Source organism: Sinohyriopsis cumingii, chromosome 7, assembly GCF_028554795.1.
Source record: "Sinohyriopsis cumingii isolate HCF-2022 chromosome 7, ASM2855479v2, whole genome shotgun sequence".
In the NCBI taxonomy this organism is placed as follows: Eukaryota; Metazoa; Mollusca; class Bivalvia; order Unionida; family Unionidae; genus Sinohyriopsis; species Sinohyriopsis cumingii.
In genome coordinates this window covers 44,815,225-44,836,174 of record NC_142967.1, presented here as the reverse complement: position 1 = coordinate 44,836,174, position 20,950 = coordinate 44,815,225, and the positions used below count along the sequence as shown (strand labels likewise).

At 37.4% G+C, this 20,950-nt stretch overlaps 1 protein-coding gene across 1 annotated transcript in view; it reads left to right on the top strand.

Moving 5' to 3' along the window:
* LOC149795122 (sialin-like) overlaps window positions 1-19,410 on the top strand; it is a 33,864-nt gene extending 14,454 nt beyond the window's left edge. The window contains exons 4-10 of the mRNA XM_089964040.1: window positions 5,835-5,922; window positions 9,988-10,083; window positions 12,670-12,806; window positions 13,629-13,778; window positions 14,246-14,378; window positions 15,680-15,924; window positions 18,630-19,410. Of these exons, the coding sequence (XP_089820166.1) occupies window positions 5,835-5,922; window positions 9,988-10,083; window positions 12,670-12,806; window positions 13,629-13,778; window positions 14,246-14,378; window positions 15,680-15,924; window positions 18,630-18,842 (1,062 nt within the window). The 3' untranslated portion in view covers window positions 18,843-19,410. The remainder of the gene's footprint in view (window positions 1-5,834; window positions 5,923-9,987; window positions 10,084-12,669; window positions 12,807-13,628; window positions 13,779-14,245; window positions 14,379-15,679; window positions 15,925-18,629) is intronic.
* The last annotated feature ends 1,540 nt before the right edge of the window (window positions 19,411-20,950 follow it).

Genomic DNA, 20,950 nt, shown 5'->3' with positions numbered 1-20,950 from the left:
TGGAGAGATTGCTTATATGTATAGTGATGAAGTTAGAATACAGTAAAACCTATATGTAGTAAAGATTACAACTGCGGGGCCAGGAATTTAAGAATTTGGCCTCTGAACACACCACCAGTGTACCACAGGGATCAATATATTGTGTGTGATGTAGATCCTTTATAGACCATTCAATCTTCTATGGATTTGTTTTGAAATAATATTTGTCCGCAATGCATATCAATTTTTCTCATTCATATATATATATATATATATATATATATATATATATATATATTTCGACTAAGGTACGCTTATTACAGGAAAGTTGAGAACTAAATTCAAACGGAAAGACAAACACGCTTAATGACACATACACACCTGTATATACGGACATAAACACACTCTGGCAGACCAACGACCATCCTTTCAACCCAACCGAACACTTACAAACTATAACACATCATTAAAGGCTAAGACACATCCTTAAATGCAACATCAGCCATTGTAAAGAAATGTAACCGGGATAGAGGGGCATAGCGTTGTTTAATGACCAACACTAGTCCATACAGACCAACATACATCATTACAAGCAAATCTACAGTAGGAGTATGTTCTGACTGACCAACCCTTGTACTTACAAATACTCATCTTTACAAACCATCACTCATAGCGAATGACAAATACTGCTGAAGATTGTGAATAGCCATAATTTTGCTCTTTGTATGATTGGCTTTGGAAAGGGCTGTTAGTTTGGTGGATTGTGCTAACATGCATTGGTAAAAATAACCAAACTTGATCCTGGCTGGACGCGGAATTCTTACCACGGACTCGAACGGCAATACTCGTTTCAAAACACTCTTTTTGTTCAATGAATATCTGTCTGGTAAATATGGCCATCTATGTCCTCTCTTTGATGACCCACTTCGCTCTGATACAGACATTCTAGAGTGTGTTCAAGAACATAATGGAAGCGGTAGTGGAACATCCTACCCCACAAATTGCATCTTCGAGAATGAATAGCAAGTTTGATGAAAACTCTTATCTTGTGTATGGAGGAAAGGGATTAAAACTATGTCTATCACGCAACTTATCGTATCATTTCTTTCAATTACGCAGCCAATCGTAGCGCGCCTTCGTTGGTCCATCAGACGTTTGCTTCGACAATCAAATAAGAACGCGGAAATGAACTAGTCCATGTTGAATTGCAGCGCATTACAGTATATTACCTTACCATGGCTCAGCTTAAGAGTTGCTCTGTTTTGGGGGTGGACTCTCTGTCGTTCCTTATGACAATAATGACACTTCACTCTTCGCATAAAAAAACTGATGTATTTGATTTGGCTGTCTGCGGTTTTGTCCCACAGACAGAATTTCAGATCTCTCACATAAAGCCATTGATTGAATACATTGCTTTTAAAGCAAGGCAAGAAGACACGTTAAAGAGATATTTTATAATGACAAAGAGAATGGGGGAGGGGGAGAAAGAGACGTTTGTACGACAAAAAGAGCAGGAAGATAAGGGGACACGAGAAACGAAAACTATCCATGTCGCTGATCAACGGAGTGAGACATGTGAATTACTGGCTCTCTAAACCGTGACTGGGTTAGAATGAATCTCGACCTAATTTAAGATCATTAGAGGTTTGTATTGATAGTCATCAGAAAAGCCATATAAGAGTTAGCCTGCATCGATAAGGTCCAAGCAATCCCCACAGTATCAACAACAGTAGCGGCTGGGCTGCAAATGGCTAAAGCACTGAATAAGATGCCTGAAACGTTTGAAATGTCTTATATGACAACAATTTTTTAACCCTCACCTTTCAACATAGAAGAAAATTAACTTGTGGTGCAACTGCATTCGCCCCTAGTACTATACTACGACCCGCATGGTATGTGCATGTAGATGCATAGGCTTCTACACAGTGTACCAGACTACCTGTTCGGACACGTTTAATTTCTAAGAGAACATGTTAAAGTATTGTCGATCTTCTGTCTGCATTCAACGCTATTGTTGTAGATAATTCACACGGTTGCTATCGAATCCAGTGGCATCCTTCTTATGAAGGTGTCTACCATCACACGTATACCGTTTTTACCGTGAAACCATAGAAACTGAAAATAACGTTCGGACATGCTCATAGATACAGCGTGGTGGAAATGTGAGAAGAACGACTCGTGGAAAGCGTCCCAGAATTTCGAAAACTAATACGTGTGGAGGTAGATCCATCAGATTCTCACGTCAATTTCATTGCATGACGTACCGATGCGATGCAGATGAGTCGAAAGGAGAATTAATCAAGTACATTGAAGTGCATTCTTGGTACAATTGGGTATGTAAGTAATCTCAAATGTTCCACTTGCCACGCCTAAATTATTGCAGAGCTCGTTCACGTAAAACACACTGACGTTGAGTAAAGACTGATGAACTGCAAATTTCTACCAGCCAGGAATATGTATCACCCCGTACTGGCACACCAGTCCAACGAAAGGTTTATGTCTCTATGTCCGCGCACATGCGCGAAAATCTGCAATCAGAGAAAACCCTTCTCTCACAAGAACGAAGAGTGTACTTTAACAGGAACGTGTCCAAGTGCGGAATTGTTCCAGTCTCTTGATTGTATGTATAAAACCGAGAACTTTCCCACCATAAAGCAGTGCTAACGTGACGAATCGATTCCAAACATATTTTTTTCCGACGTAGTGTCACACATCAGAAAAGAAAGGGGCATTTAAACTCTTATACCAGGAGCCGAATCGGAATACTCTCAGCTCATGCAGTAAAGTCAGGCTTTTGTGAAAGTCTAGAGTGAAATGATTGTGTGGTAACAAGTTCAGAAGCTGATTATACACAATATGGAATAACAGACGGATCCGAGCCGATAGTTTCAGTTAGTGGACGATAAGAAAACTCACCAGACCCTTCGTTCAAGAACTACTTTCATGATGATGCCACGAGCTGGCCACAGATGTATTTAGAAAATCGATTTGAGCCCCAATATACTCGATTATTTGAGATGTCGTACCGACTCGTTGATTGACTGGGCTAAATATAACCGTCGAGTAACATACACAACGTCATCGTTGTTTTCATCAGTCAAAAATTATAGAATGCTCACACAGCAAGTCTCTCACTTCAGCTGACTTCCATCTGGACATCACTCAAGTCCATCCAAAAGCACTGTTATTCGCAATGTATATAGTCTGTCGGGTAAACGATGCACAAGCGCATTTGCGTTAGTCTGAAGCTAGTCGTAAAGAAAGATTCGGTCATTTACTTTGACGGCATGTCAAGTGATGCAAGACCTCATTCGCGTTCCTCTGCAATTAGGGCATGATATGAAAGAAAACTCAATGAGGAATTAATGTACCTCGCGGATCTGAGAACATATACCCTGAGCAATAAATAAATTATATTGACATTTGGTTGAAATGAATATTTAAAAGGAAGGCGAACAGATCCGCCACTATGAGGAAATAATCCCTCGAAAAAACAAAGTCAAAGAAGATGACGCTAAGTAGCAGCGAGGAAAACGACAAGAGAGATAATTAGTTCAGTCATAACGCTTATGTACCAACAGAACGTCTACCAACAACAACATGTACAACAATAATGACTAACAGCATTAGCAAAAGCACCAGCTGAATCAGATTTGTAATAATGTTTCCAAATATGTTGAAGATGACACCGGATATGACTTCTGTCAAAAAGCTTCCCCATTTCCTACTTTATCATCTTCTTTTCTGTCTTCTTCGTCTTTTTCTTTAATTCATTGTCAGGTATCCACGTTAAAAATCGCAAAGAACCCCAACAACAGGCGGACATGAATAGCTGTATAAAATAAAGTGTTTTCAGATGTTGGAATGTATTGTCGGTGCTGACCAAACTAAAGCATTGATGAGAAAACATGGCATTTTAATTTATCCTATATAGTTCATTGATTTTTTATCCGAATTATGTTGGAAAGTATTGAAATGTACAGTTGCAAAGTCGAAGACACGGAAACAGTGATTCTTACAAATCGTCGCCTCCTTCGAAACACAGTCAGAAGAAGAGATGCAAACCAGTAAGAGATCTGTGCTATTTCGTTAATATTTAAAAGCAGACTGATTCAGCAAGATTTTTCCAAATGTTTAAAGAAGGAACTCGACCTACGTTTCATGCCTTATGCAAGAATGTCACTGCATGGAATACTTTCCAACGATTTATATTACCACGACTGTTCCCATTACGTTCCATATCAAGGAGCAAGTCAATGACTACATCAGTCTTAAAAATAGTTACCCATATTTAAAAGTGAGCGCGGTCATAAATAACAATACCGATCTAAACCAAGATGCCAGAGCGGAGTTCATTGCATTCTTTATCCAACGAAGGGACTTGAACCGGAATAACATACTAGTGAGCAGCAAGATGGATAAATACCCTTTTCCGGCATACCTAGAGGATCTAGTGACTTACGGGAAGAAAGCAATGAACACTCACCTAGATCACATCTAGATGTCCGTTTGAACCCAGAACTACTTGCAAAGTTAAATGATACATAATTGATAGCTGATGACGACTTGAATCACAATCAAGAATTTACCGACCAACAAAAGATAATAATTAAATATGGTCGCCATTCGAAAATCAAGAATGATTTACACTTGGACATGTGGATGCAAAGCAAATACTTACTAGATGGAGTCGATCTTCGTCTGGGACTGAACAGAAGTAGCCCAGTTATCCAGCTGATGGCCAACGTAAACGAATTAAAAACCGGAATCTAAAAAGCGAGACTTTTCGTGCAACTATGATAGCCATTCCCATAGTAGGAAACGAGAACAGTAAGACCCTGAAAAGGAGCACCGCCAAGTATATAATATACCGCTGGTGGAAATAACTTTCACTATTATTGCAGGACTCTGAGACAAGATTACAAAAATTGGTTTAAACAAAATCTTGCGTTTCCGGGGTAATTAGCACAAAATATCGTAACTGGCAGGAATGCTGCCCACAACGGATCTATTGATAAAAATCCAGCAACGTGTTCATTATGTCAATCACACACAACGGACAGACTTTGTGTACTAGACCCTTGGAACTCGACTGTATCCACGCGAATTACTTCAGAACCTATTAACTATGTTTGAAACAGTGAGACATGAGAAGACAATAGCTATTGGCACTTTGATCTGGGCATGCGATGAGCTTGGGAAATGTTTTATTAAATACATACCAAGATAACAGTGCCACTGACGAAAGAACAATATACCGAAATAAAGTCTATCGTTTCAGTCAAGTTAAAGGCAACACATATTTGATGATAATCCAAAAGGAAAAGCTGGAGCAATTTCTAAAGGACTCTCATAAAAGGAAATCTTGAACAAAAAGGATTAAAAAGACAAATTCTAACTACCACTGACTCGCACCGATACGGAATGCATCAAAGCCCTCTCGCATCAGGGTACGAATCCATTCTCCTACATCGCGGATGAGTTGATGGGAAAATTAAACTTAATTTGTAGTTTTACCATCTACACTATACGCGAAAAAAATATAGACAGATAGATAGATAGATTGATAGATGTTTTTTAAATTACATGTCGTGTCTAGTCATGGGTCTTTTCCATCGTTCTCAACATCAAGCCAAGGATTTTTGCCCTCACGTCCACTCAGGTCTTGCAATCCAGTGTTAGCGAGACAGCATCAGGTCCCGCAAAAGCCTATTTATTTTATCCTACAAGCAGTAATATGCAAGTACGGGGTTTCACATAATGAAACTGTGAATGGTGTAGCAAGAACAGCATGCTGAATTTCGTACTTCGTCAAAGTATAACAACTCCAGCTTGTATTTTCTTGTTTCTTTCAGGGCGTCGTATGGCCAGCAATGCAGGTCATTTGGGCACACTGGGCACCTCCACTTGAATATAGCAAGTTGGGTGGATTCTGCTATGCAGGTAACTGAATACTCAAGGCATTAAAATTCACGATACTGATCACGTGCATCGAGACCCATTTTTTTATATCAAACCACAGTCTGTAGCCAATCAAAATCGGAACAGCTGCATGTAGAGCAACCATTTTCTTAAAAGCAGCAGTTATGTGGACTTGTCATTTTTTAGCGTTGATAAGTAATGTATTGAATCAAGGAGAAAGTGAACCCATTTTAGGAGATAAAGAATAATTCATAATGACGAGGAACTTTGACGCCTGGGATCCAATATTAGTACGGCCAGTGATATCCTCTTAAATGGACACCTCAGGTCGTTCAACGCAGCAGAAGGACTCGGCAACAATTTCCTCTTCGTAGGAATACGGATTGTTAAGAAATCAGGATAGATTCGCTTTTTACAAAAAGAGTTGGACTGAATTTAGCCCACCGGGCCGTATGGCCAAGTGAGATTATTGTATACTCCTGTGTCGGGTGAGCATTATGTGTATTTTGTCGTCTATCATCGGTCATTCAACAATTGCTTGCTAACCCACTCTTTTAATCAGATTTGAAATTTATCCTTACATCATCAAGATGTTATAAATGGTCTATAATTAGCGAGACGCCTGCATATTATTGAACCTCTCTGGTGACCTAGGCGTTAGAGCGGAAGGTCACGGGTCCGAACCCCGGCCAAATCATACCAATAACTTATAAAAATCGTACTAATAGATCCCTCGCTAAGCGCTCAACAATAAGAGGTTAGTGTTAGGACTGGTCGGCCTGATGTCAGAACAATGTGATTGGGTGGGACATCATTATAAACTGCCACACTACAGTCATCGTAGCGATATGACTGAAAAATTTTTAAAGCTACGTTAATAATCCAAATCACACACACACACACACACACACACACACACACACGCATATTATTGAGGTTATCTTTCATCTTGTATGCTAATGTGCTGAGTTTGCTGACGCTTTTGAAGCCGTAAGTTTGATATCACTTATGCTAAAGTTGTAATGTTGCATCTGATTCGCTGAAAATTTTACCATTCTGGAGGCCATATTCTTCTAACCCGATTTTGATCAGCCGATGAATATGTGCTTATATCGATAAGACCTCGTCAGGTTTTGTAAATGAGCGGGATCCACGTATTGTAATGATATAATCTTCAAGCTGATTGGCTGAACATGTTACCACTCTGGAGGCCGTATTTCTGATCCGATTTTGATCAAGATGATTTGACCTTTTTATCACTCTGGAGGCCGTATTTCTGATCCGATTTCGATCAAGATGATTTGACCTTGTTACCACTCTGGAGGCCGTATTTCTGATCCGATTTCGATCAAGATGTGTTGACCTTGTTATCACTCTGGAGGCCGTATTTCTGATCCGATTTCGATCAAGATGTGTTGACCTTGTTATCACTCTGGAGGCCGTATTTCTGATCCGATTTCGATCAAGATGTGTTGACCTTGTTATCACTCTGGAGGCCGTATTTCTGATCCGATTTCGATCAAGATGTGTTGACCTTGTTACCACTCTGGAGGCCGTATTTCTGATCCGATTTCGATCAAGATGTGTTGACCTTGTTACCGCTCTGGAGGTTGTATTTCTGATCGGATTTCGAACAAGATGATTTGACCTTGTTATCACTCTGGAGGCCGTATTTCTGATCCGATTTCGATCAAGATGATTTGACCTTGTTACCACTCTGGAGGCCGTATTTCTGATCCGATTTCGATCAAGATGTGTTGACCTTGTTACCACTCTGGAAGCTGTATTTTGTATCTGATTGGGATCAGGTTTGTAATATATGCTTATATCATCACGATCTTGTAGAAGCGTGATGACAAGCGATATGCACGCATATTACTGCAGTGATCATGCATCGGAGTGGCTATCTACAACACTTGAACCCATAATTGTGACCTCATTTTTATCAACGTTCGAATATAAATTGATATAATTAAAATCTCACAAAATTTAGATAATTTCAGCGCTTATTAATGGCATTATATTCCGTGGGATTGTTTGAGGTTATAATCACTTTAAAGTCCCTAATTTTGGTACGGTTTCGATCAAGATTGGTACAGAAGTACAGATCATCAAGATCTTTGGACAAGCATGGCTCTAAGCAAATTCCATGCATACTAACTAATTTTGTATCTTACAGACTGAACTTGGTAATCCTTTAACCACCCTATCTCTGATTATATTTTTGAGAAAGGTGGTTGACCAGCTTAATTATATTATTAAGGAAGGAGGGAGTTATGGAATCTAAATATATATTTTGAAATGAGCAAGATGTAAAAATATTGAGACGATCTTGCACATGATTGACTGAGCTTCTTACCACTTGAGAAATTGTATTTCTAACTTGCTTTGCATCAAATTTGGTAAATTGTCTAATATCGTAAAGATGATACATGAATTGTATTACGAGTTTTACCAATGCATGTTTATGAGGTAACGTTATATATGATTGGCTGAGGTTTTTTCTTTTATGACTTTTGGACTGTATTTTCAGAGATTTTGATCCAACCTGGTAAATAGGTCAGCGTTATAAAGATCTTCATCTGTGTGTGTGTGTGTGTGTGTGTGTGTGTGTGTGTGTGTGTGTGTGTGTGTGTGTGTTTGTCTGTGTGTCTGTGTGTGGGGGATCTGTGTGTGATTTGGATTTTCAACGTAGCTATAACATTTTTTCAGTCATATCGCTACGATGTCCGCAGTGTAGCAGTTGATAGTGATGTCTAGCACTGGGGCGACATTATCCTCAGACCAGGCCAACCAGTCTAAACATTAACATCTTAATGCTGAGCGCCAAGCGAAGCAGCTGCTAGTACCATTGTTATAAGTTGTTGGTATGACTCGATCGGGGTTCGAACCCGCGACCTCCCACATCCTAGGCGTACCATCTAACCGCTTGGGCCAACGGAGCGATTCTTCCATAGTATCATTGTGAGTGAAGTTATTTTTCATTACATGACCTATCATCGAATATGCTGAGTATGTCAGCACTCTAATAGCTATAGTTATGGTCGGACTTTGATCAGACGTTTTGTTAAGCAGTCTTACAATATCAAGATGTTGGGTGAATTCAACTACAAACAGGATCCACACAAATTAATCAGGTAATCCGATTGTTCAAGCTTATTACCAATCTAGAGACTTAATTCTAATTGGATTTTGCTGCACCTTGATAAATAAGCTTATAGTATGGCTGTCATATACCGATTCTATAGAGGGTAAGATTTGCGAAGGTTGATGAGATAAGTTACATCTGTTACGCTGATTTTTGTTAACTCTCAATATTAAAGTTAGCGTCAAATTTATTAACTTTAATATCATCAAGAGATCTTGGATGGCTTCGATGATGAGGAAAAGCCAATGAATATTAAATACGCCTTTATCTTCAAAAAATGTTTTATCAGGATGTTGTGAAATAGGCAAAATCGACGTGACATGAAGTTTAGGGGATTGGTTTACTTAAGATGAGTTCTTACAATGCTATTCAGCCTCGGCCTACGTGACTATGTGAGAAAGATTGGCAGTAGTTTCCCATGGGCGGTGGTTCTTTCCGGGATTTACCCGGGTTCATCCTTCACAAGTTATACTGGCCGCCATGTTTAACCGATACTATGTTCAAATATGGCGTTAAACCCTTAACATTCAACCATAACGACAGCAACAGCAACAATTCTTACAATACGGCAATAAAAACAGCATAATGAGTGGTTAAGTTATGTAAGCCAGGCGACATTATATATCATGCCAGCTTGGACCTCGTGTTTATTGACATTGTCAAAGATATTTTTTCTCAGAAACACTGTGTCTTATTCCAAAACAATATATTTCGTCACTTTACATTGTGTAAAAGGTATTAAAAAAAAAAGAACACAGCACATTTCTTGATGTTATTATGGAACAACAATGAAGTCCTTTATCCCAATAACATCGTCAGATGAAATGTTTGGAGACGATAAAATGCCTTCAATTCTAATAAATTTTCAAGATTTTATACTTTTTTATCTGTTTTATTAATTAAAAATGTAAAATGAAATCCATATCGTTCTTTTCCAGGTGCTCAAGTGGGAAATGTCATCACCTTCCCAATTGCGGGTCTTTTATGTGAATATGGCTTTGATGGAGGTTGGCCGAGTATTTTCTACATACTAGGTAGATACACCATTTAACAGATCAATGATTATTTTATTATAATGGCATTCGAAAAATGTTACTAAACGTGTAACCATGGTTGTGTGTGCGTTTTATTGCGACTCTATGTTCTTAAACTAAGTAACGGAAACAAGTGATAGCCAACCAGTTTTGTAAAATTCAACAAATTATTTACTTCCTTGGAATACAAAATGAAAATGTAATACGAACTTACAGTGTTGTAGAATAAACCCCTGATAGTCCTAGCAATTTTATCAAAATCCAGATGTATAAAGTTCCAACTGAATTCCAGTGGCATTCCACATAGGTTCCAATATTGAACGAGTTGATATGCCTGTAACCTCGAATATACTAATGTGCCAGTGTTCTGGCGTGTGGCGATGTGCTAACAGTCTTTTGATATATCACACTAATACAATCCAAAAATGTTCTTGTCTCAAATCTCTTTAATTCCAAATTAATGTTCCAGTCCAAGAATATTATTGATGAGCACTTTGTATTTCCAGTGCATAATAATTTGGATAAATAATCCCATCCAAATGAAATACTGAACTCAGCAATAAGACATATTCTTCCTCAGATGTTAAATGCAAGAATGAGTAATTTCTCAGGTAAACAACATTATATAAACAGCTAAGACACAACATTAGAACCAGGAGAAGGGTCAAAAGTTCATTTCTAGAATTATCCAAGTTGTCAACAAGATAAGGTCTCTTTCTAAAATTATTATAAAGATCATGGCAAACATCAGGTGCACCCGGTTAATCCATTAGGGAATTCCAATGTCCAAGACCCAGAACCAAATTAACATGTTTACCTCTATCGATTATTATCTGAATATTTAATCCACACTCATATAGAGAAAATTAGCTATGTATTTTGTTGTTTACAAATCAACGTTTCTAATCAGGTACACAATGAACTGGATTTTGGACAAAGGCCAAGCACACAATACAAATGGATAATATGTATAATCATTAAGAAAATTATATATATATATATATATATATATATATATATATATATATATATATATATATATATATATATATATATATATATATATATATATAATACAAATTAAATACAGTTAACCGCAGCTAAAACAAAAACCATACTAAATCTGTGTAGACTGAACTATAGGCAGCTATAATCACATTACAACTCCTTTTATGTAAATGTTTAACAGCCTAAATTGTATGCCATGGAGCTAGATTCACAACATTTTTTATATTTTCGACCTCAATTTAATTTTTTTATTTAGATATCTTTCTTATGACGTTATCGGCAACAACGGAATTTTCACCGAGAATTCACCAGGTAGCAAGGACTCCTACTTAGCGACAATGTATTAAATTGACTCATGCATGGTGTTATTATATGTCTGGTTCGAATTTCGAGAGTTTCTCAAAGTTAAGGAATTCCTATAATCTTTTCTTTAATAAAATTTAAAAGATCCCAGGCGTATCAAACTTTAAAAGTTAATTTTGTCATTTCTACCCAGACTAAAATATCTGTGTTGTGAAACTTAATGTAAACAAGACGATAGAACAGACGCGATTTTTATCACTTTTGCCATTCTTTATTTCTTCATATCCTCTTTACCACACCTTCAACTTTATCAAGATTGAAGAATAAATTAGGAACTGTGAAAAATCTCAGATCCTCACAAATGGAGACTTTTGTCCTTAGGCAATCATCACGTTACATTAAATGAAAGCGGATAATCAAACCACCGTCATGCTTCAGCGACTACCGGGTGTACGGTCCCCATACACGACTAAAACGGGGGATTAAATACATGAAGCAATAAAACTAAAAAAGCAGAATAACCTATATAATATCATGATTTAGCTGACATGGAAAATCGACAGGTATGAAACCAAACACATAAAAGATAATGACATCAGACTTACAGTATGAAAACACAAAACACTTGAACGCGACAAAGACTATGACTAGAGCCGATCTTTGGCCTATTAAATCAATTAGTCTCAATGGGGCCCGCGCACACAGGTGCCACGGGCGTTAGTAATTTTTGAAAAAATATGCCAATAAAAAAAGCAATTTTAAAGCTATGGAAGAGCATTCTAAGTTCGATGTCATATACAACTTGTTGAAAAGTTTATTTCAAAATGCCGTGCTCACAGGAGGCACCGCACGTAGATCTAGGGGCCCCCGCCAAAATAATCCAAACCGGGCCCCGCATTTGTTAAGGCCGCTGATGACCATGATATCTCACACACACACAAAGAGCCTGGAAAAAACGAAACACTCAGAAAAGAGGTAAAGAGAAGCTGCAATAAGGGTAAACAAACCATTCGCCAACGACAGTTTATCAGGTTTTGTTTTGGAGAAAAATCTGACGTCTTTGAGGAACCTAATTAATAGATAAGTGATAGATGGAATCAGTCATGAAGCTTTCATTAGTCATCATTCATTAGCAGTCAACATTCATGAAGACGTTTCGTTTTGTCCCCACTTTCGCTTTGTCCCAATATTAGTAGATTCATACGTTTGTGGCAGGCTTTGATTTGTCGACATATTTAATATTGTTTTCCTTTCTTCGATCGCATTTGCTGTCAGGTGGTCTTGGGCTGGTATGGTTTGTAGCTTGGATGTTGGTGGTGGCAGACACGCCATGGGAACACCCTCGGATTTCAGAGGAAGAAAAACTCTATATCATGCAAAGCTTGAAGGGAAAAATAGCAACCTCTAAAACGGTTTGTTGCTTTTAAATTTATATCATATGATCGCTTAACCTAACATGAAACGTGGGATCATCTCTGTTTGGCACTTTGAGAGAACTATTCTTCATCTAGATCATTTTAGCTAACTGTAATTTATATAATGTTACGTCAGATTTCTATATACATGCACATGTCCCACGTGCTTCATATGCAGCTGCTGAGAATTTTATTGAACGTTAATTTCTCCATTTATTGGCGTTAAATGTATTGACACGCTAAAGGAAACGAAAAATCATAATAAAATATTCAGAACTTTTCAGAACTATACGAAGATTCGAACCCAGGTCAGCGGACTAAAATTATCTAACCTGAATGATATTATTATTTGTAATAAATATCAAATTATGCCATGTATTATGAAGCATTCTCTTGTGTAATACAGGGATAAGCATTTTCCGTTTTGTTCGGTGGATAATTGTAATTCTCTATAGTTAATCCTATATACCTTGATTTATTTCGTAGGATTCCGGAACGGTTGTGTAGATAGATGAGAAATAATTACTAGGACGTCATACCATTATGTCTGCTGCACACGAGTGCATATAACACCGTCTCAGTAGCATCATTGTTTTATGATGTTTGCTTAGTTGTGGTGGAATATGAACTGGTTCATGCAGGCAAGTCGTGGCTACCATTTACCCGCGGACTTATGATCATTACCATTTTTTTTATTACGAGGTAAAATTCAGATTTACTTTGTAATGTATAAAATTGTATGCTTGACATTTTTTCTCCGCGTTATGATAACCACATTGTGACATTAACATCTACTGAGTGTCAACCTAATATTTTCAGACTATCAAAATACCTTGGCTGAAAATAATTACGTCACTTCCTGTTTGGGCAATATTTGTAACCCACACGTGCGCCAACTGGGGGACGTATACATTCATGACAAACATACCGACGTACATGAAGGAAGTCCTGAAATTTGACATCAAACAGGTAATATTAATATTTTGTAGGTAATGTCAATAGTTCATTCCATAATCAAGTCCACATGTGGTGTGTCCCTGTGAAAGTCTATCAGCTCCAATATTATTTTGCATGATAGATTCAAATCAAGTCCTGCAAGTGTCGTAATAAAAAACAATTATCTAACCAACCATAGTCAAATCACATGATCTCTTTGCATATAATGTATAGCGCAATGTTGTGTAGATAAAATTATTAAAATCCTGATTGTGACCGTCCAGGTTATATATATATATATATATATATATATATATATATATATATATATATATATATATATATATATATATATATATATATATATATATATATGCATAAATAAGTAAATGAATATTTCAAACGCTTTTATTAATTTTTCAATTCTTATGGATCATTTGAACAAATACGAATGAATCTATTGAAATGAATTCCACATCTGTGCGCTTTTATCGATTTAGAATGGTGCCTTGTCAGCTCTACCTTACATCGGGTTCTGGGTGATGGTCAATGTGTCAGCACAAATAGCCGATTTTCTTCGGAGACGGAAGATCATATCCACAACGACAAGCAGGAAACTTTTCAACTCACTGGGTATGCGTTCATCCTATTATATTGTAAACTAGCGAAATTATAAATTTTTGTTTTATACTTATGGGAGACTACTCTATTAATATTTGTTTACGGCATTTCGGATTTATTTCCCATGGACTGAAAAAAGAATGCACCAATACGGGGGCACTCACCAGTTATTATGTACTTCTGACGTATGGAAGCTGAAGTTGTTTGCTTTTAAAACATGCACAGTTGAGAGAATGCTGGCATATTTCTATGCCACTTTAATATAATGTGGCTGACATTTCTTTGGATATTGGAATTTTGGAAATTGTACATGATCTAAGCACACTGCTAACTTGTGCTCAAATAATCAGCCTGAATTAGTCTAAAGTACACTATCCGTAGCAGCTATTAATATCAGGTAAATGAATCTTACCAGGCTAGACAATAACATCTTCTGAAAGTGCAATGAATGATTTACTAAATATATAAAATGTAAAAATGTTATCGGCTCTATTTTTATACAATTTACCTCAGAAGTTTCAGAAAGTGAAAATGACCACGTGGAGCAAGCACTTTTTTGAAAGATGCACATCTGGAGTAAGGCCAAGCTGTATACTCTATAACCCATATTACACCCATCTATCATACAGCAATATAAAGGGAATTAAAGGTTCTTAGAACTATACCTAAGATATAGAAGGCCTTTTTAAATAGCCAGTATAACATGTGAGGAAAGCCGGGGAAATTATTTTACTTTAAAATTCTAACCCTATGCAAAATACGAAACTGTAGAGCGGCATCATATATAGGCGTGTTTTTGAGCATCTTGTGTGTGTGTGTGTGTGTGTGTGTGTGTGAATTGGATGTTTTACGTATCTTTAACAATTTTTCAGTCATATCGCTACGATGTCTGCAGTGTGGCAGTTTATAGTGATGTCTAGCTCTGGGACATCATGCCCCAGACATGTAGTATGATGTCCCACCCAATCACATTATCCTGACACCAGGCCGACCAGTCCTAACATTAACATCTTAATGCTGAGCGCCAAGCGAGGCAGCTGCTAGTACCATTTTTATTCAGTCTTTGGCATGACTCGGACGGGATTCGAAAGGGCGACCTCCCGCATCCGAGGCGGATCCGCTAACCATGGGCTATCGACCAGTAATGGTATTTACTACTTAATTCGACTTATGTGGGCGTTTAAAACCATTTGTGGGGAAAAAATCACATATGAATCACGGTACATTTCAATATAACGGTTGCTGCGGGACGTTCAACTTTATCTGGGACTTTCTTTTACATATACAGTCTCAAATAATTTTCTATGTTGCAGGGGAGATGGTGCCCGCGCTGTTTGTCATTATCACAGGTTTTATGGACAGCACCCAGCCAGTCCAGGCAGTTGTTTTCCTCACGTTGGGGGTCGCATTTTCTGGGTGCCAGTATGGTAGTGGATTTGTTGTCAACCCCGTGGACATCGCACCGAAATACGCTGGGGTTATTTTCGGAATCTCCAACACCTTGGGTACTCTGGGCGGAATTCTGGCTCCGATTGCTATAGGTTACATTACCACTGACGTAAGCATGTCATTGTCAAGTCATAAATAATGCTAAATTTAAATTTAATCAAATTATAATACATAATGCTAAATTTAAATTGAATCAAATGATAATGAAAAATGGTTATTATAAATCAAATCCATAAACTAATGAATATGTTTCTTTTGTACACTGATATGAACATTGAAAAGGAGGGAAGGTATAAAGAGAGAAAGAGAGAGGTCCCATGATAATAAATAACTCTCAGACACAAACCCAGCGCCAGTTAATAATTCTCACACATATACCTAGATTCAACTAAAATTATTACACACATATCTAGGCCCAAATAAAACTGCTCACACATACCAAGATTCAACTAAACATTATTACACCCTTACCTAGACCCAACTGAAAATTATCACACAAATACCCAGACTCAGCTAAAAATTATTACACACGTACCCAGATTAAACTAAAATTATTACACACATACCTAGACTGAACTAAAATTATTACACACACCCAGATTCACTAAACATTAGTACACACATACCTAGACCCAACTAAAAGTTCTTAGACAAATACTCAGATTCAACTGAAAATTATTACACACATACCTAAACCCAACTAAAAATTCTTACACGCATACACAGATTCAACTAAAAATTATTACACACATACCAATATTCAACTAATGATTATCGTACACATACACAGATTAAGTATTCTCTTTTCTATATTTATAGCGAGTCCCGTGTGGATAACATGGATATAAAGACGTCTTCATGAAGTTTTCAAAAATAAGATCTTATTATGACCACACATATTTGCTTCCAGATTAGTCTGGGGTGAAGCATTGATGTAAATTGGACAAGTCAGTCGGTATGGGAACGTACTGACCGCTCTTAGATTTATCCGGCAGAACTTTGGCTGCATTAGTTTAAAGCGTCTACTGCTCAGTCAGAATATTGCGAAGGAGAAGTTTTCGCCTTGTTAATAAAACATTCTGTTTTAGGAGATGAGATTGTTGCAGTGACTTTCAGCCATTCAAGATTGACTCTTCAAGATCGATTCACTTTCTTCTAATCAAAAGTGACCCTTCAAGATCGACTTGTTACTTTCAGGCAATCATTCAGTCCTTTATAGTTGGCTCACAAGCAATTTAAGCCTAAACTCGGGTCCACTGTGATATCCCAGTCTAATCTGCTGTATAAGAAGCGTTATGATATATGGGTCTAATCTGCTGTATAAGACGCGTTATGATATCTGGGTGTAATCTGCTGTATAAGACGCGTTGTGATATCTGGGTCTTATCTGATATATAAGATGCGTTATGATATCTGGGTGTAATCTGCTGTATAAGACGCGTTATGATATCTGGGTGTAATCTGCTGTATAAGACGCGTTGTGATATCTGGGTCTTATCTGCTGTATAAGATGTGTTATGATATCTGGGTCTAATCTGCTTTATAAGATGCGCTATGATATCTGGGTCTAATCTGCTGTATAAGACGCGTTATGATATTTGGGTCTAATCTGCTGTATAAGATGCGTTATGATATCTGGGTCTAATTTGTTGTATATTTAACGAGTTCATGACAATGATGTTTCTAAAGGCGGTACATTAGGATGCAGTTTTACGCAGTCATTAATGCAAGGATATGCTATAATGAAAATTTCAAAAATTGTTTCTTTTGTATGAGGATAAAACACATTTTCATCATTTCATTTTCATTTTGAACAAACTGTCGAAGACTGGGAAAACAAAGTCATCGAAAATGAGCGTCACGAGGAAAGGTGCAGCTCTGGCTAATTTATCAGTGCTTACTAGCTGATTGGTTGAACCATAGATGAACAGTCAGAGAAGTTAAATTTATTGGACAAATATCTTACAGACCTGAAACGAAATAAATCTCACAGAGTAGTTTTAATTGCCCTATTACTAATCTTGTCTAACCTAGTGGTTAGGGCGTCTGCCTTGCATGCGGGAGGTCTCGGGTTCGAATCCCGTCCGAATACCAAAGACTTATAAAAATGGTATTAGCAGTTACCTCGCTAGGTACTCAGCATTAAGTGTTTAATGTTAAGACTGGTCAGCCTGGTGTCAGGATAATGTGACTGGGTCAGACATCATGCTACGTGCCTGTGGCATGTTGCTCCAGTGCTAGACATCACTATAAACTGACACACTGCTGACATTTTAGCGATATGACTGAACAATTCTTAAAGTTATGTTAAACATTCAAATCACACACACCCACACACACTAACACACATTAATCTTGTCTTAAATCTTCATTGTCTCATTTCAAAGTTGTTTTTTTCTTCAGGAGAAATTTATAATTGTTTCATTAGTAACCCACCCACACCCCAACATTGGTTGCATGTGCATGATTATGAAAAGGACCGTATCCTCTTTTTTGACATACAACATTCTTATCCAATGCCTAATGATGGATACACTTCCAATCTTTCGCCACGCCACCACAGAAATAAAAAAATCAGAAGTTCATAGCGAGGGTGACTTGTGGTGGTGCGGATCTGATATTTGTTTCGCTAAATATCATGCATTTAGGAGATAAAATTACACATAGAAAATAGATTAAACTTCCTTCAGAGAGAGTTTGTTATTCGACAGAAGATTACTTATCTTTGAAATAATATTTCAGTATTTTGTAATTTTACACTTCTGTATTTGATGTTGACGCCTTATCAATTTGTTAGCTCATTTCGTTTTACAGAAGACACGGGAACAGTGGCAGACGGTCTTTTACATCGCTGCTGGTATTTACATGTTTGGAGCTCTATTCTATGTCGCGTTTGCAGCAGGAGAGATTCAGGAATGGGCCCGCGAGAAAGACGAAGATGTACAAATCGATGTCACCAATGCAGACGTTTGTGTGAAGTCCGGTGAAAAAGTATCATTAGAAATAGATAAGGACACAAAACTTTAGCAAATAACCGAGTGGTGATTAGTAATTACATAAAGAAACAGTGAATGTTTCATTCACTGGCTCTTGTCCCATGATGTATCTATTAAGCGTGCATATGTCCACTTTTTTCATTTCCACATAAATATAGCTCTCTACGTAACTCATGTTTTTGACGTATCATTATTTTGAAACTATTTAGGTGTCTTCATTTAAATCAGAAGTATAATGAAAACGTTCTTGTATTGTTGTTATTTTGTTGTTGTTATTGTGTTGTTGTTATTTTGTTCTTTGTTAGCTCCCTGTTTTAAAATAAGAATAACTTTCAAATTTGACGTTGCTCCGTTTCGAAATTACGAACATATCCAAGCTGTGGTAATCTCTGATGTGGGATCCTAGTCCAGTGTCAGTTGTTATTCATATGCTAGGATAAAAGGAAAGCTGACACGTATATAATTTTAAAACTTATAATATACGGAATCTGTACATGTAGTCATATTTTGTTTTTAAAGATGAAGGTTGTATTTAAGTGTGAAAAGTAAGACCACACAGTAAGACTAAAACATATCTGAAAATAAATATCTAATCGTTTTGTCACTTTATGTTGTTTGTTTTTTTTTTTATCTCTTTAAACTTGTCATTTGATGGCTGTGTAAGATTGACAGGCCGGTTCAAATATGGGCGTGAATGAAGGTTAATGTGAGTATTTTGGCTCCGTTTATCAATATTCTGTGAAGCTGAAGAGAAAGGTATTGTTTTTAAAGTGCACCATATGACCAGAAATTCGGTTGTCGTTGAATCTGTACTCACACTGCACAACAAGAGGATAGAACAAAGCAGCTTAAAAGCGAGCGGAGTCCTGTGTGAATAGTGCGTCTGATGTAGAAATGAGTCCTTAAAAAAAGAAGAGTCACTAAGTTATGGTAACTATATCCAAATGTATTATTGTTTTGTTGTTTCTTCTAAGAATCCACCAGTATTGTTTATGCATGGCTTATTTTGATAAATATGATACAACTACAAGGAAATATGAGCGTGATTAGCATGTAGGCACATAGAAAGGGTACTAATGTACATACGTAGTTAATTATAGTGGCGTACCTAGGGTAAATGGCGCCCGGGCAACGATGATGGCCCAAAAGGGTTTTGGCGCATCAAGTCCTTTGGCGCCAGGGCTTATGGCGCCCCAAGTCTGCCCCCCCCCTCCCCCACCCCCGTAAGCTGCTGTATAATTATTCTCAATGCTCTACACAAATGAGTGAAGCAGGCTCTAACAAATAACAGTGGTGCAAAAGTAATATAAAAAACAGGTGATTCAATTGATAAAATGATCTAGAAACAATAAATACGTAATGCAGTTCTTTGGCACAAAAGAAATATCAGCAAATATCGTGGACAAGTTGAATGAAAAGAACAATATCCTAATCTATGTGACATCGAGTTTTTACCGTTATGTGCCAACGTTAATTTACGAGATCCACCAAAGATGGTTCATAGGATTTCGAGTTTTTACGGCTCTGTGCCAACGTTAATTTACGAGATCCACCAAAGATGGTTCATAGGATTTATATTTTAAAAGCTTTGAATCAGTGAGTATTAGTTTCCTAATAATGGTCACCACTAATTTAAGTTTATCCCTTTCTAAAACTTTAGTGAACACCTCAGAGATGCACTATTGTTGTTTTGTTATTTGTGTGTGATTTGGATTTTTAAATGTAGTTTTAGTACTTATTCAGTCATATTGCTATGATGTCTGCAGTGTGGCAGGCCGACACCAGGCCGACCAGTCTTACCACCAACCATTTCATGTCGAGCGCCTAGCGAGGCAGCTGTTAGTATCATTTTTATACGTATTTGGCCGGAGTGCGAAACCGCAACCTCCCACATCCGAGGCGGACGCTCTATCCACTAAGTCACTGGATCGTTTTTATTGTTGTTAGTCGGTTAAATATAATATTATATGCAGTTTGAACAAATAAACAAATGAAGGCACGGAATATTGGAAAAGGTGGATAAAAATTATCGAGGCCTATCAGAACTAAACTTGTCAAGTAAAGAAACCAGCTTGCTTTCCCACTATACTAAGAATGGTTTCTACGCCCATTTTCAGAAAAGTTACAGGGAAACAAAAG